The sequence below is a fragment of the Chaetomium fimeti genome (genome assembly GCF_033439085.1).
Source record: "Chaetomium fimeti strain CBS 168.71 chromosome Unknown B0H64scaffold_8, whole genome shotgun sequence".
Classification (NCBI taxonomy): domain Eukaryota; kingdom Fungi; phylum Ascomycota; class Sordariomycetes; order Sordariales; family Chaetomiaceae; genus Chaetomium; species Chaetomium fimeti.
The window spans coordinates 1070021-1086102 of record NW_026944336.1 but is presented as its reverse complement, the minus strand read 5'-3'; the positions used below and the strand labels follow the sequence as shown (position 1 = coordinate 1086102).

General features: G+C 57.2%; 5 protein-coding genes across 5 annotated transcripts; 3 read left to right on the top strand and 2 right to left on the bottom strand.

Annotated features, from left to right (window-relative positions):
• Positions 1-893: 893 nt before the first annotated feature.
• B0H64DRAFT_435745 (uncharacterized protein) lies at positions 894-5140 on the top strand (the record flags this gene model as incomplete). The annotated part of the gene is made up of 7 exons (XM_062806154.1): positions 894-935; positions 1030-1057; positions 1209-1534; positions 1607-1659; positions 1732-2158; positions 2195-4561; positions 4638-5140. 7 exons carry the CDS (start codon positions 894-896, stop codon positions 4710-4712), a joined length of 3318 nt encoding a protein of 1105 aa, XP_062655555.1. The 3' UTR covers positions 4713-5140.
• A 711-nt stretch (positions 5141-5851) lies between these two features.
• On the bottom strand, positions 5852-6266 carry B0H64DRAFT_446040 (uncharacterized protein; the record flags this gene model as incomplete). Its single annotated transcript, XM_062806886.1, has 2 exons — positions 5852-6090; positions 6197-6266. The coding sequence occupies 2 exons, from the start codon at positions 6264-6266 to the stop codon at positions 5852-5854; spliced, it is 309 nt and encodes a 102-aa protein (XP_062655554.1).
• A 1014-nt stretch (positions 6267-7280) lies between these two features.
• B0H64DRAFT_468990 (uncharacterized protein) lies at positions 7281-10722 on the top strand (the record flags this gene model as incomplete). Its single annotated transcript, XM_062807781.1, has 3 exons — positions 7281-7350; positions 7501-9594; positions 9665-10722. 3 exons carry the CDS (start codon positions 7281-7283, stop codon positions 10480-10482), a joined length of 2982 nt encoding a protein of 993 aa, XP_062655553.1. The 3' UTR covers positions 10483-10722.
• Positions 10723-11618: 896 nt separating this feature from the next.
• Positions 11619-11783, top strand: B0H64DRAFT_307103 (uncharacterized protein; the record flags this gene model as incomplete). Its single annotated transcript, XM_062800126.1, has 1 exon — positions 11619-11783. A coding segment is annotated over one exon (165 nt), but the record flags the coding sequence as incomplete, so codon positions are not given.
• Positions 11784-11819: 36 nt separating this feature from the next.
• B0H64DRAFT_366583 (P-loop containing nucleoside triphosphate hydrolase protein) lies at positions 11820-15138 on the bottom strand. Its single transcript, XM_062801911.1, has 3 exons — positions 14944-15138; positions 13616-14891; positions 11820-13558 (listed from the first exon to the last, which is right to left on the bottom strand). The coding sequence occupies exons 1-3, from the start codon at positions 15068-15070 to the stop codon at positions 12079-12081; spliced, it is 2883 nt and encodes a 960-aa protein (XP_062655551.1). The 5' UTR covers positions 15071-15138; the 3' UTR covers positions 11820-12078.
• Positions 15139-16082: the final 944 nt, after the last annotated feature.

Sequence of the window (16082 nt, the reverse complement as noted above, 5' to 3'; positions counted from 1 at the left end):
CCGGCCCCCAACATGCCCCGATCGCGCGGCCTGGTGCAGTGGACGGACTGGTGCTCGACCTGTCGCCCGACACGTCATCAAATCGCCGAATAGATGCTCACCTGGCCAAGCGCCCGGCGATTCATTTGTATCTCGCGGGATTTGGAAGGTTGGTTGCTAGGAAACGATACAGGTTTGGGGACGCGCTGGTCGGCCATGATTCTTGATGATGTTCTTGATCTCAAGGAGATCCCAATGATTTCGCTTGGGCGAGCCCGCTCAACAACCGGGGTTGTTTCTTCTCACGGTAATGATGCTCCTGGCTATCCGGTAGGAAGTTGGAGTGGGAGGGACACTGAGGAAACTCAAAGCTAGGCGGGAGCTTGCACGGGGCCGGAGCCTCATCAATTTACCGCACACAATGCTTGCGCCCTTGATATTATGCGAAATTTATTCCGGGTTGTATGTACTTTTCCTTAGTATTGTTCTGCGATAACAATACCAGCCTCTCCTCTTTGGAAGGGACCGAAGTCTAGATAGTTTTTCTGGTTCCCAAGTTTTATTTTAGCCCACAACTGCCTTTTGAAAAAGGCTGTCCTCGGATTCCAAATCTTTACTTCGTCAACTTCTTTTCTCTCACCATTCTGGAACTATCTCAAGAGTTGCCTGGAGGAAGGGTCGCCTGTCCCGACAGATATGGTGATCAACATCTTGGACGGGGAAATCGAAGAGGGCGTCCGACAGAATAGGTAGACTCTCATCTGCGGGTTTCCAACCAATGTGGAGTCTCTTGTCGAGAGAAAGGTCAGCCTTGTCTTGTCTCCGTCTGAGCCTTGATTACCCCGGTAGGTCCATAAAACAAACTACACGGTATTTTGTCGAGGTAAGGAGGAGGTCTTGAACCGGACGTCGAAATGGTTAAACGCCTTGCGTCAGAGAAAGGATATTTCAGGGAGGTTAGCGAGGCTCCCACAGTGTAACGACCAAGTGCTAACAATCGTATATTTGTTTTAACGGACAACTCGATATACAGCTGGGTCGGGAACGCAGTCAAGGGCTTTGCCGAGCACTCTAAACAGTAAGGAGCTTCTCTTCTCGCGGAAGTAGGTGGGATTGCTAGTGATTTGGAACAAGTAATGATCTTCGAAGGTGACAAGTACTTTCCCATACCTGCCTGTTTTCTGCGATGCGTGTGTGGCGTGGTGCATGAGGAACCTTTCGGAACATAGATGTTCCTCGGACTTCGCACGCGTCCTCGATACCCCACCAAACAATTCCTCAACTCGTAACTCCCTCGTCATTCTCCCTCACCTACACCGCACCGCTGCATCGTCGGCCTTCCGTGTTACTCGATCTTCTGAGCAGTCCGAGCGAACTATCGAACCTACCACTCGCCGCGTCGTCACAAATCCAGTGCGCTGTCGGTTCCCGCGGCCAGCAGCTAGTCCCGATCCTCTGCAGGTCGGGAGAATTCGACTCTACCACGTCGGAACACATCCGCGAACCGCGTGCGCGTCTGCCGCCTCAATTTCCCAATTCCGACGAGCGAGACCAGGTACGGCAACCCTTCCACTTAATTTTTTTTCTTCTTTCGCTCTGTTAAGGCGCCAGACCTAACCTGCCGCAGGAACCATCACCGAGCCGCATCCAAAAGATCGCTGCGGCCGAGATGGACGTTAGGTAAGCTTCTCCCCCGATCTGCCGACCCCGTTCTCGTGGGTCGCCCGGCGCTGACCATGAACCCGCGTGCAGATATACCGACCCTTCCTCCCAGCGCCGCGGCGGTGCACAACTTCAACCACCTATATCCGCCGTCGTGGAGACCACCACGTCTAGCACGCGCAGTTCTAAGCGGGCTGGCGAGAATCACAGTCAACACAACACGCCCAAGCGGCATAGGTCGGGCGTCCCTGAGCCCGGCCCGAATCCCACCCCACATACCCCATCGGACACGACTCGCTCGCCCGCCTCCGCGCTCCCTGGGTCTGCCTGCGCCCAGGTGCTAGTTTGTAAATCGACCCCTCGGTCCTACCCTCCCTCCCTCGACACCATCTTGGTCCGGGTATCTGCGTTCGACCCTCCCCGAGAGTGTCCGGTAGACGCCCTATCCGCCATCGTGCGCGGCCATGACATCACCCGCCCGCTCGACGATCCCGCGCGCTACCGTCTCGAAGGCCTCGTGGCCTGGTTCGGCCTCTCCGACCTACGGATCTAGTATGTCTCCCCGGCGGACGCCGACCGGCGCACCTCTTTTGCCCTCATCCCCGACGAGCGCGAATGGCGGCTGTTCCTTACTCAGCTCAAGACCTCGGGCGTCCCTCTCGACCCCAACCGCTACTACAACCCTACCTTGCCCGTGAGCATCCGTATCTGGGCGCTGCCTTCGGCTCAGACTCCCCAGGATGTTATCGCGCCGGTGTCACCTAGTGTAGAGGTCGTAGATCTCCTTACGGACGACGAACTTGACCCCTATCCACGTGATAGAGATGCTACGAACGTCCTTTCGTGTAGCGAGCCCGACCTCGTTGAGTCCGACGTCGTTGAGCCCGAGGACGGAGAGGCGTTTGAGCCAGGACCCATCGACCCCAGCATCGTTGAGGCGGTCCGCCGCGACATGTGCAAATTCTTCGGCATCGATCCCAGCGACGTCCTAAAGCCTGGCTTCACACATACCCCTCCGGGCATGAAGAAAGGCCTCCGGTTCCACCAGCTCTGGGCCTTTTTCTGGGTGTTCGCTAGCAAGGCGGCCCGTGGTATCGCCACTGCCCTCCTCGCTGACGAAATGGGACTCGGCAAGACGGTCATGTCCCTGGCCGTCGCCGTCCTTAGCCACCGCCTGCGCGCGCAGGCCGATCACGTCTCCCAGCACCCTGACCAGCACCTCGCAGCCGATGACGAGCGCACCAAGTGCCCGTCAGGAACCTACACTCACGGGTTCCAATGCCCCTGCGAGGCCGGCAGCTGGTCCGCCAGGATCGCTGCCGACCTCTCGCACGGACCTACAGTAGTGTTTGGTTCTAAGCTGATCCTGAGATCGTGGGCCTATGAGTTCTCCAAGTTCGTGGACGCCAGCCCCGACGACGGCATGATCCTCCTCACGCTGCCCGACGATCCCGCGCCTGTGCGCAGCCTCATCGCCGACATCGACATCGCCAAGCTACCCCGCGGGCCTCCCACGAGCAGCAAGAAGCCGGGCCTGCAAGACGAAGGCGCCAGGCTCAAACCCAAGCCCGGCCAGTCTCGGTACATCCTGCTGGTTCCCAACACGTCGGCCGTAAAGAGTATCGATTCGACCTTCGCCGTCCCCGCCGACCGCCGCCGGCCGCCCACTGTAGTCCAGTTCGCCGTCCAGCCAGGCAGGATCATCGTGGACGAGGCCCACTGCATCAAGGGCGAGACCACCATGCTCTGGGATCGCATCCGGCGTTGGCAGTGGCGCGCTCGGAGTCCCACTTACCTCCTTGCCCTGACGGGCACACCTATGACCCGGGACCCGGCGGACTTCGAGAGGCTGCTGGAGCACCTGAACCACCCAGGCGCCGGCTGGAGCAGCCCTCTCCGACCGCCCACCATGTCCACGCTTCAGGCGCTCAAGCGGCTGACCTCGCATTACAACAAGACGCTCGCCCGCGGCCTCGGCGCCGCCGCCGCCGGCTCGGAATCGGAATCAGATCAGCAGCAGCAGCAGGTCTTCCTCTCCAACCTCAGCGCTCTCGTGCTCACCTTCACCCTCCGCCGCCGCCGAGACGACATCTTTGCTGGCGCTCCGCTGTCAACCGTGCCCATGGTCCCTTTCAACGTCGTGGATTGTCCGCCGCCGCCCCAGTTTGCCGCTTGCATCGAGAACATCTTCTCGTCCACAAAGGATGAGGTGCAAGCGTTGTTGGACGAGCGCCACGCCAGGTGGGAGGAGCTGCCAGAACATCGTCGGCGTACCGAGCCCACCTTAGAGCTCCTCGTCCGCCAGATCAGTGCCGGCGCCCCCAACACTAGCAGCAGCTTCCGCCTGCTCAGGCTGTGCGCCACGTTCCCAGCCCTGGCTCGCCTCCACCGCCAAGCGCCCTACTGCGATTGGAGCCTCACCGGCGAGGACTTCCGGGGCGTCTTCACCAAGGGCACCATCAAGGAGGCCCGGGCCAAATCTAAGGCATGGCCCTTCTGGCGCGACATCTGCAACGGCAGCACTAAGATGGAGCAGCTCGGTATACAGATCCGCAAAATGCTGGCCGACCGAGAGCCGGCGCCCGGTGCGAACGACGTCGTGTCCGACAAGAAGATGCTAGTCTACTCTGACTCGCCCTTCGTCGCCCACCTGGCGTTTTTATGGATCACCAACACCTTCGACATCCCCGTCCAGATGGTCGATCGCGGCATGAGCGCGGCCAACCGCGTGGCTGCTATAGAGCCCTTCGTCACCGTCTCTCTCGACCGGCTACGGCGCGAATGCTACCACCCCACGGAGCCCCCCTCTCCCCAAGTCCTAGTCACCACCGTCGGCATCATCGCCGAGGGTCTCAACCTGGCCCGGGCGAATTACCTGGTCCTGCTTGGCCCCCTTGGCACCGTCGCTAAGCAACTACAGGTTGGCTGTCGTATCAACCGTGAGGGTGGGTTTTTTCACCCCGCACCTGACCCTGCTTCTCGACCCGGACAATAAGGCCGAGATGGTCGTTCGCCGGCGGCAGCTGAACCGCGCCGCCATCGAGACGGAGGTGTGGGGCCATACGAAGTAACGGCGACCGACTCGCCTACTTTTCTTTTTTTTTTCGGCGCGTGGGCATTGGCACAGGGAGGATATATCTGTATTGTTTGAGTCCGGTTGCTCGGGTTCACTTGCTCGGGATTGGAACTCGCCGTGGTGCGGTCGGGGCGCATCGCCTTTAAGGAGGGATGTGGGAGGCGCCGTCCTCATCTGCTTTTTCTATTCGGTCTCTCTTATTCCAGAGCCGCGCCATAGTGTGTATCCAGGTTCCGAGGGTGCCTGGTGGATGTTTGATTACCGGCGGACATGGCTGACTCGGACGTGGCTATTCGGAGGAGGGGTTCATTGTTGGGTTGACCAGCTCGGGTTTGCCGTGTCAAGGTCAGAGGCCGGCTGCCTTATGATAGTCTTGCTTGTCAGGTCACATAGGGAACTAATCTCACTCAACGTGGTCATTGCATATGTCAGTGCTATATGGTCGCGGGCTTATCGGACACCACGAGCGGCTCATTGCCCACTCACTCTCAGTCGAGTGAGACAGACTTACCGGCACGCGCGGTTCTTGCCCCTCTTCCTCACGCGGACAGGGTGACGGCGGGCGAGCAAGCAGGTGATGCGGCGCAGCCAAGGACAGCTCCCCGTCTAGTTCTAGTGTAGCGCCAAGAGGACCCTTGGTTGCGTATCTTGGAGCCTCCTCAGCACCTCGGTCGTCGTCGTCTTCGTTTTGATGGCCCTAGTCAAGCGGAGCTAGCATCCCTACGTGGCCCGGAATTTCGGAAACGCTCGAGGAGCGTTGGGGTTTCGGTCATATGCCCCTTCCCGATAGTACGGTGGCCGCCTGGCCCGGGTCCCCCCAGTCGTTCTTAGGGTCGAAAGCTAGTACATAGTTAGGGTCATGCCTCGGGGGTGGCAAATTGAATCCACAAGAAACTCATTAGACAGTGGGAAAACCGAAATTTCCGCCATAAGTGTAAAGATTCGTCGGATCGGCCATCGAGATCATCAAACGCGTTGTCGCTTGCGATCACTAAACCTGTAAGAGATAGACAAGATCACGAGGAATGTTGTATTGGTATAGCTCTCCTCTCCATCGCCCCCTTTTGCTAGAGCAACCGGAATATCAAGAAATCCACGCCATGGTTCTTCGCTGTCTACTGATAATCCCAATGTTTACCCTCCGTGGTGTCCTTCCTGCTCTGGGTGTGATTGCAAGTGGATCACCGTCTTCCCGAACCGGCCATCGGGCAATGGCGGGTAAACAGTCTTAGTGATAGTCATCCCAGGTTTGCTCGTGACTGTCACCTCAGGGGGCTGGGGAAGGTGCTCTCCGAGGAATTCGACCTCCTTCCCCGGGTCATGGGTCTTCGACAGAACCTCTGTATGCATATCCTGTAGCGCCTGGCTCTGTTCTTCACCAAGGATGTTAGTTATGATGTCAGAAAGTAATGCTCCCATAAAAGGGGTATGCGCAACATCAATTTCAGGAAGAATTGCAGTTTGACTAATTTGGCGTACCCTTCGACTGTGCAGCCTGCGCGCTAGCCTGTGCGCCTGTGGGCGGGGTCTTTGTGCGCTCCGTCGCCATTTCGAAAACTCCTTTCCTGCCGAGGCGGCTGGTGTGGCGGATTTCGATGATCGATCGGTCGTCGCAAATGCTAGGTTCTGCAAAATCGGTCAGAAAAAATCGAGAAAAAGAACTTCTTGACGAAACAACGTACGAAGGTAGAATAGTAGTAATGGCGCAGCTCGGTATAGGAGAGATGAAAGTTTTGGTAGGAAAACAGAGGGTAGAAGTTCGATGTTTCCTGCACGTGCCAGGATGGACAACTCTGTGGCGTTCGCGGGAGGCGCCCCACTTTTGGCATTTGAGTTCAAAGCCTCTCCTCGTCCCCGGCAACCGCTCTCCACCTGCCTCCCCTGCCTCTCACCCCAGTGCTGCAGCATGAACACAGGATCCTTGCGCCGCAACAACCTGGCGGCCCGCTACCTCCTGTTTCTTCGCTCTGTCTTCGTCTTCCAAGCGCGTTTCTTCGACCGCATTTCTCCGACCGCTCCCGATCCTTCGGCCGACCTTGTCCAACGATTTTCTGCGTCGACCGCGTTGTGTTGCGAACCGGTCAAGCCGGGAAGGTGCTGATTCCTGCGGGGAGTTCTATTTTCTTCTCGCGTTCTTCGTTACAACCGCGTGGCCGTTTTCCGACCCCAGCCAGATTGTGCAATCAGCCCCCTCGGCCCCTTCAAACAGTTATTCGGGACGGAACATAGTAAGAACCAGTCGCTTTAGCATTCCGTTGATGCGTTGATGCCGGGAACTAACCGCCAAATAGTTCCAGTTCGACTCCGGCTAGGTTGGACACCCAACGCCCTAACTCCTGTCAAACCTTTCTTTCTGTTCCTTTTTTTGTTTCCTTCGGTGCGCCGCCAACTCTTTGTGCAACATTCCGAGCGCGCTACGCGCCGACAATTTAACCAACCACCGCCCATACATCTTACGGTCGTTGATTGTCGATGAACGTAGTAAGTAACGATTAATATCCGGTCGGCGGCCGCGAACTGACCCAATCACCTGCGGATCCAGTTCCCTAAAGTCTATCACGCTATGGAGGCGAGCGAGCCTGAGCGATCTCTGGAGGGACGCCAAGCTTTTTCCAGTAGCAGCCGCCTCCCAGGTACGCCCAGCCGATTTCGCCCCACCTACGGTTGAAGCTAACTCCTTTGCCCGTCAGCCATGCCGACCCCATCAGACTCCCACATACCCGAGTAGGACGCGGGAAATGGCAGCTCTAAAAAGCGCGGTGTGTCTGAGCCGGGCTCTGCAGCGCTCTGGGCCTTGACTCCTGCCAAGCGGCAAAAGCAGGTTGACAATTCTAGCGTGCCCGAGGATAGGGTTTGCCTTCGAAACGTTGGTGTTGCGCTGGAGTTGCAATCCGGTACAACGTTCATCGGCATCCTGACGCAGTGGCTGACCCGCGAGAGGTACGACGAGAGGGAAGACGTCGTATCGGAACGCATCGATACGGGCGCCCTTCTCGAGGCGCTCCAGGAAGCGTTTTTGGACGATACGAGAATAAGAGCGCCGAGTCACGCCCGCTCAGCCACCGTAGGCCTTGACTCCTTAAGGCTCGAAGTGGAAATCGGCCGCTATAGCGGCAACCAGAGATGGCTAGACGCGAGCACTGCGCCCCTCCTTCGCCGGGCTCTCAACAGCGCCTGCGAAGAGGGGCTGGAGAAAGACCCTCACTATGGGGATCATATCTTGCTGTGCCGCTACGTCACGCAACCAACTGACACTACCCCCAGCATACGGTCCGACACCGAACCGGGGGAGGGGGCGCCATTTAGCCCTGCCAGGTCGGCCGCCCACGACAAGAGAACCGAAGAACGCGAAAGGGACAACGACGTCATTTCGATCTCGTCCAACGCTCACACGGAGCCGGACGATGGGGCGCTATCTGACCCTGGTGGACCGACCACTGCATATGATGAACATGAGGCCAACGACGGCCCCGACGCGCTGGGCTCTATAACGCTTGGCGGGACCGAAGAAGAATGGACGGAGGCCTGCCGCTTCTTCCGTCACGACCCAGCGTGTAGGGAGATGGATAGCGGGAAGAAGCTGTTCGGCACCAAGATGGCGCTACGCCCCGGCCAGCTGCGGGATGTTTGGCACTTCCTGGATGCCACGTACGGCACGGGCCGAACTGGCTATATCAGTGCCCTAGACACGGGGCTCGGCAAGACGATGGTGGCTCTAGGTACCGTCGCCGTCTTGCGAACGGTGGATCTGATGAGACTGGTCTGTCGGGGCGACCCGGACACGTGCGAGGTGGCCGAAGGCTTCGGATACAACGACTGCATCTGCCGATCCGGCTCGCTTATGTCCAAGATCCACCAGGAGCTGATTCCGGGTATCACGGTCTTCCTCACGCCGAACAGCACAGTCCAGGGAGCCCAAAATAGCGCCGACGTGTTTCTGGAGCGGGTTGTCACTCTGCCAGATGAAACCAAGTGGGAGTTCGTCGAAGTCATCCGGTCAGAGGCCAACAAGGAGACAAAAGAGAAGTTGTTCGCTCATGATGTCGTCGACGGCGGTAACAAGATCAAACGTGCCAAGAAATCGTCGGGCGCGGGGAAAGGGATGCCAGCAAAGAAAATGAGCGGTTTTGACAGCATCAACACTGGCCAGCTGAACAAGAATCAGAGCGCGGAAGGGCTTCAAGATTCGGCAGTTTCCTATCTGGACGACCGACAGGAGTACCCCTTCAAGGAGCGGCACTTCCTCCTGATTTTACCCTCTGACGCGTCATCCCTAGACCCCAGGCACGCCATCATGCGTAGCCTCACCAAGACCTACCCCCTCGCCGCACAAGGCTGGCAGAGGAAGGTTGACGTGAGGATTGTAGCTCCATTTTGGGTGCGGCATTGCATCCTGGATGAGTTCCACCGGATCAAGGGAGGAGACACGATCGTGTATACCTGCATGAAAATGTTTAGGCGGCGCCATCCCACCGGGAAGATGGTGAGCATGTTCATGAGTGCGACCCCCTTCACCAAGGAGCTCAAGGCCAGCCTCAAGGTCCCTTTAGACTTCATTCTGCCCGAATCCTGGAGCAGTGCCGGCGACCAGAAGCGCGCCGGCCTGAGCCGAGCCCGGTTCGATACGCTGGTGTTTGACCTACTAAGGTCGCAGCGAGGTGCAGATGATACTAGCGAGGCGGTGTTTGGGGAGTTGAAAGACTTCCTTGCCGGCTTCATGACTCGGCGCACCGTCCAGTCGCGCTTCTTGGGGGGGTTGGAGTGCGCGCTGCCACTTCACAAGAGTCGGGTGATCGACTGTGAGAAACCCCAGGGATCGTCGAAACAAGACGCGTGGTCGAGCATTGTCCGATCGGCAAAGCAAGGGGGAAAGGGTGGTAAGTCTTGCTTGGTTCCGTATCTCGTGGCTATGGTTCGCCGCTGACCGCTCTCCGCCGGACAATGTAGGTGACTTCGATGCGGCAACCATATTCAACCGGCTCACCAAGACCGGGGGATTCCTTTCACAACTCTATGGGGCGACATTTACCCACCCGTCTCAGCTGCAGATGACGGACGTCGACCCCGAAGCATTGGCCGCCATCCAAAAGGGGTGGGACCATTGGATTAAGGCGCAATACGCTAACCACTTGGTTTACTTGACGCCAGAGGGTCGCCGCAAACACGAAGCGGCCACCGCCGGGGCTGTGGACTATCTGTGCAAGGGGACCTCGAAGACAACTGAAATCGAGCGGATACTGGATACGGCCATCAGAGACAAGTCCATGCCGGCACCTGGGTTCAAGTACCCCCCTGGTAACAAATGGCAACGCATCAAGGGACCCGTCAAAAAATCCGTGGTTTTGTTCTGCTCGAGACCTGGGATCGCCGTGCTCTACGCCCTTTACGCGGACAGGCATTGGGCCGGCAGCTGGGATGTGCAACTTTTGACCGCCGCGTGCCGAGACCGCCAAAGCCTGATTGACGAGGCACTGGGGCCGGTCGGGTTCGACGAAGCAAGAAAACCCGCTCTCCTCATCGCGGTGATGTCAGTATGCGGCGAGGGGGTCAACGGCATGCAACGAGCTGCCTACAGCATCTCGGTCGACCTGCCCTTCTCTGAAGCCCTCAAGGCGCAGGTGGCGGGCCGGGTCTACCGCTACGGCCAGATTCACGTCTCGCGGCATTACCAGCTGGTATCCGAACACCCAGCGGAGCGCATCATTCTTGCTCGCCACGAGAAGAGGGATGCCGACTTCCAACAGCTCCTGGAGGGAACGGAGTAGGGGTGTGGAAGACCAAGAACCGACTTGTTGCCTTTTTCGTTCATGCTCGACGGAGGACTGCGAAGCGAGAATTTGTGTGTTGCGCGGCTGAAGTCAAAGGGGAGTTGCGTTTAATGTGCGGGCAACCGGAATGTCAGCTTGTTTGCAGTAGTTATCAATAATCGTTGCTATAGGGCCGTACCTAGTCACGTCAAGAAGCCTGTCAATTTCCTCCTTGGGGAGCATTTACCCCTTAATGTCGATATATAGGAAGTAGATTCCAACAAAGGCAGTGGTTCAAACTACAAAGAGAACGAGAGATAATACCGGTAACTTGTCGCGGCAGATCCATCTTCCTAGCGAGGTCGACGGTGTCCTTGGCCGCCTTAAAAAATCTCCTCTACACTGGCCCCCTAAAAGCCCTGCGGCTCCTGAATACCTAAAAGCACGAGCCGGCGTCGCGCAGTCGAGCCGGATCTTGTCCACGGTCCGGGTGCGGAATGGGCGGTAGACGCTCTTGCGGTGCAAGTTTGAGATGCCGCGGTCGACAATCTGGGCCCCGATGTCGGGGAAGTTCTCAGGAACGTTGCGTGCGCGGCGAACGACATATCACCCAATACGAACATCCTCTTGGGCGGCGCGTACCCGCCGCCTGCCCGTTGGATAGTCAGTTAACTACCGACTGTTCCGCACGCGCAAGGCTTCAAGCAATGGCAGAGTAGGGAAAGCATGGCCGACCTGCGACGATTGCAACGCGGAAAGAAAGCGACCTTACCCTCGGCTGGTCGGGTGGATGGATGGTTGAACGAGGCGGTTGTTTGCTAGCTAGCGTGCCAGGTCGTGGGTAGGTTGGTTTGCGCGGGCGGGGCGAATCGACAATGGTCGGCGGGAGAACTCGGAGTTGCAGAGAAGAATCCGCTCGAGGAACGGCAGCAGGGGCCGGCCGCGAACCGCGGGGCTGCGGAAGGCCGCGGCGGTGGAGAACGCCGCAAGCACGATTGAGCGCTGGACTGGGGGAGCTGTAGATACAAACAGGGTAGTGGAAGACGCTTGGAGAGCGAGGTGGCTAAAGGAACGGGACGGCAGAGCAATCACCAGACCGGCGGACGACTTTGACCATCAGCGAGAGACGCTGTTCCGAGATGAAACCCTAAGTTCTGCTGATCCAGATCCAAACGGGAGCAATAGGCCTACGGGACTGCCTGTTTACACGGGGAGTCCCAGAGGTCCTAACGCCCGCCTGCCAGTGCGGCGAAGGACGGGAGACTGCCGAACAGTGCATTCAGGGGACGCATTCAAGGGATGCAAGGTGGGGTTTAGGTTGCAAGGGCAATTCGCGGAAGTCCAACCAACAGTCAAGTATGAAGTGTTGGTCTTGCCGGAATGTACGTGGAAATCCACCATCTTAGTACAAGAGATTTAGTGCGCCAACCAAGGCTTACAAAATCAGCTGACAGGACCAGCAGGCTGATCAAACCCTGCAGTATCGATACTCCAACCCACAGCCGTGATATCGTGCGCGACCCATAACGTCCGACGAGACCGACCGAAATGAACAGAGAGGCAAAGAAACATAAAGCGGAGGAAACCTTCCCTCTCATGCCGCAGCCCAACTGATCAGGCATCGCCAAATTGCGTGGCCGAGTACACCGTCGCCCGGTCCGCAATACCATTCGCATGGCCAACACCAAGCGTCCCCATGCTATCCTGCGACGCATCAAATCCATTGGTATACTGCGACTGCGAGGCGGCAGCGGCAGCCGCAGCCAACTGCTGCTCATGGGCGTGGCGCTCCAGGTTGACAATGATATCCATCGCGCCATCAAGCGTCTCCTTCTCGGCGCGCAGATCCCGACGCTTCTGCTCTATTTCGGGGCCCTCCGACATCAATCGCTCCAGTACGTCCGGGGCGGTCGAGCTGCTGGTGAGGCCTAGCTTCTCGTGCAGATACATTTCAATCACAGACGCCACCCGCGGCAGCAGGCCCGACATGACATGGATCGAAACATAATCCACAAACCGGTTAGCCGCAGTGAGGTAATACCCACGGATGTATGCCGCGACAGCGAGTTCAGGCTCGAAGGGATCCGGGCCGAGGTTCTTGAGCTCGTTGACCATCTTGGACTCTTCCTGCTTCCGGTCCTCGTCGGTCATGTCCTCCATCTTTGGGACGGCACAGAGCTCCTCGCCGTTGTAGGCGGCAATGCGGAAGTGGTTGCGGTGGCGTACCAGGATCTGCTTTTCCGCGGCCTGGTTGCGCTTGAGCGCTCCTTCGTCTTTGGTGAAGAGCCGCTTGGATTCGAGATTGTAGATAAAGTCGAGTTGGGCGCGCAGCTCGGTGCGGTGGGCTTCGATAAAGGCGCGCATGTGCTCGCGTGACTCTCTGTAGACGGCGCGGTTTGTGAGGTGCGCGAACGCGGCGTCGAGAATCGTGAAGATCTCGCTCTGGAGAAGGGCAAGCGTGTTGTCCACGAACTTGTGGAGGTGTCTGTCCCAGCTTTTGGCGGCCTCGGTGAACAATGGTTCGTAAACGCTGGCAGACACGAGACCGGGTTGGCCTGGGACTGCGGCACGCCTGATGAGGTGCCGGATGTCCATCAGACTCCTAGACCGGCCGCCTCGGGAAGACGTCATAGCCGGCGTCGCACTTCGCGTATGGCGAGGGGTTGAGGGGAACATGTGGTTGTCCCGCGCCTCGGTCTTGACGACGGCATTCACTCGCCGCTGCCTCTTGGGATTGGACGCCCGGGTCAAGTCCATGGCCGGAGCTGGGCGTTTCCGAACGGTGGGCGATGGTGTCGGGCTGTCGCCGTCGAGGTCGATGACCACTGGGGATGGTTTCGACACCTTCGCGTGCTCGCGAACGTTGAATTTTGGCTTCATATTGAGAATAAGGGCCTTAAACGGTCCGCCGTAGCTATCGTTCCAAGAACTCATAAAGTCTTGGTGCATGACACGATCTTTGACTCGAATTGTAAACTCCGCCAGCCTCTTCATAATCTCCAGCTCCGGGTTCGGCGGTGGATCGGGGTATTTTTTCAGTTGCTTCGAAATGTCGGCGAGGCGGATGTCTACCTTCTCCCTCACTTCCGGCAGTCTAAGGCGAGGTGAGGTTAGTTACATGCTTGTGGAGAATGGTTTCGAACAAACTCACGTCTTGGCAAACTCTTCACCCAGCTTCTCCGACAGGAACACCTTGAGCTTCTCAACGCCGCACTTCTCCTTAAAGTGATCAAATACTTCGGGCCAGTGGCCTGTAGCATCCGCAGTACGGTTGAAAAACCTCTCCTCCATCTTGTTCTGCTCGTCCAGGTCGCTACCCTGGCGGGAAGTAATAAAATAACCAAAACCGGTTTGGTGGGCTTCTCCGTTGAGCATGCCAAGCCAGCCCGAGGCAGCATGGTCGTCGCGCGGCAGTAGATCGGCCTTGGTCATGACGCCGATACACCGGTTTTGGGCTCGTTGGCCCCTGATGATCTTGAGGGCAAGGGAATTCTCCGTGTCCTGGTTCATCGGAACCGCGCAGAGGATAATCGCACTAGGGCGCGAAATGTATTCTCGCGTAAGGTTCTGGACAACGCGCTCCAGGAAGATGTCCTCGCTGCGCCTGGTAGTCATGAAAACGCCGGGGAGGTCGTAGAAGTTTAGATCCGCTAGATCTGGACCCTTGACCTCCAGCGCTACGGTATTCGGAGAGAATTGCGCTTCAGATCTCTCCTCTTTCTTCTTGACTTGCTCAAGATGTTGCTCGCGAGTGTTGTCAGATGCTTCGCCCTTCAGCTTCGGGATAAAGAACTGGTAATGGGTCGATGGATTCAGAATGGCAACTTGGGCACAGCGAAGAACGGTTTCGATCTCCTCGGAGTCGAACTGGTCCCTCACGGTTTTGAACTTGCGCCGTGCTTGACGGCTGGGGTCGAGTTTGGCCCACGGTGGGAATTTGTTGTTCCCTGTAACGTCTCGCTCCGTGAGCGGGTGGTTGGGTGGACAAAAGTCGTAATCTTGCTTCAAAAAGACACGGCATGACCACTCATCGGCGCGAGAGACGCAGATGTGAATTGGGCACCGAGTGCAAGTTCCACTGCTGCGAGGGAGGCTGAGCCCCGCGATGGCGGACATAAGACTGGATTTGCCGGAGGACTGGTCCCCGACGAGAACCAGCTCTGGCAAGCTGGCGACATGCTGGATGCCGCGGGCTTGGAGCTCGCCCAATGCATCGTTGATGTCTTTGAGCTTCTGGCCCATGCAGCGAAGCGCTCGATTGGCCCCAGCGAAGGAGCTCTGGACGCTTTGCGGGCCCAAGGGGTTGAGCTCATGCTCGGACTTGGGCCCACGTCGAAACTCCAGCATTACGAGGTCATCATCCTCATCCTCCGGACCGTTGGGTGGACTGGACGCCGTCGTAGGTCGTACACAAGTTTCGATACTCGCTGCCACAAGTCAATCATTTATTATGCGACTAGAGTCGGAGATACCACTTACGTGCTGCCGAACGGACTGGACGTCGCCTCTGAACTCGCTCACTAGCCGTTTCAGACGGGGCATCCGGAATGGAGTCCGGAGTCGCCATTGAGCGGACTCGGCCGCTTTCTTGTTTGATGCGCGGCATCACAACTTAGATGAATTGATCTGATGGGTTGTTAGTCGAATGAAACGGATTGATCAAAGTGAGGGATGAAGATGAAAAGTGTTGCAAGGAAATGGTCACGACTTGCCTGTTTCGACCGACTTGTACGGCGCGTCAAATCTACATCACTGCCAAAACCCAAATCGCACTCGGCCCACCCCACCGTGGCATGCCAAATTATGTACGGACTAGCCCCCGCTTTGAGCGATCATTTTCCCCCACATCGAGTGGAAAATCAATAACCGAGCTCCAGGTACATTAGGTCCTACCAAATGTGGTAGCTAACTACCTAGTTATTAAATTGTTAGTATTTATATACCTTCTTTTTACTCAGCAAACCCCTATAACCGAGGCTAATTCTTTTTGTAGAATTACCTACCCGGTAAATTACAACTAAATCTCCCACTATACCGATATACCTACTATACCCACTATACCTACTATATCGATATACCTACTATACCGATATACCTACTATACTATCACGGATATGCCCACGGGGGACCCCGGGGGCACGGGACGCCCCGGGCCAGTCAGACGAACCAATCAAGAGGATAGGAGGGTGATTAGTGGGCTCAGTCTGCTTGGCGACTGAGCACACTGAGCGCGGCGGCCAGACACCAATCAGGATGGACGATTCATCCAAAAGTGATCAGTGGGATCAGTATCTGGAAGAACTGATCACACTGAGCACCCAGGAATTAGATAGTATATAGTCACTCGTTCTGGAGAGCTCTGGGAGTTCTCCAGTTAGCAATCACAACTACAGTTCGCTACAAGCTCAGGAGCCTACTGTTGAGACATCATTGTTGTGCACCCTTTGGCTGCACCGAATCTAGCACCCTTGTTTACCTTCAATCCGACTGAACCCTTTCAGAGCTGGGTCCAGGAGAGATTCGTCACATAGATACATTGCATCTAGCTTTGTAATGGAGGACACACTCCGCTTCACTACATCGCGGCGACAAGTGTTAACGTCAACACGCCCCCTTTC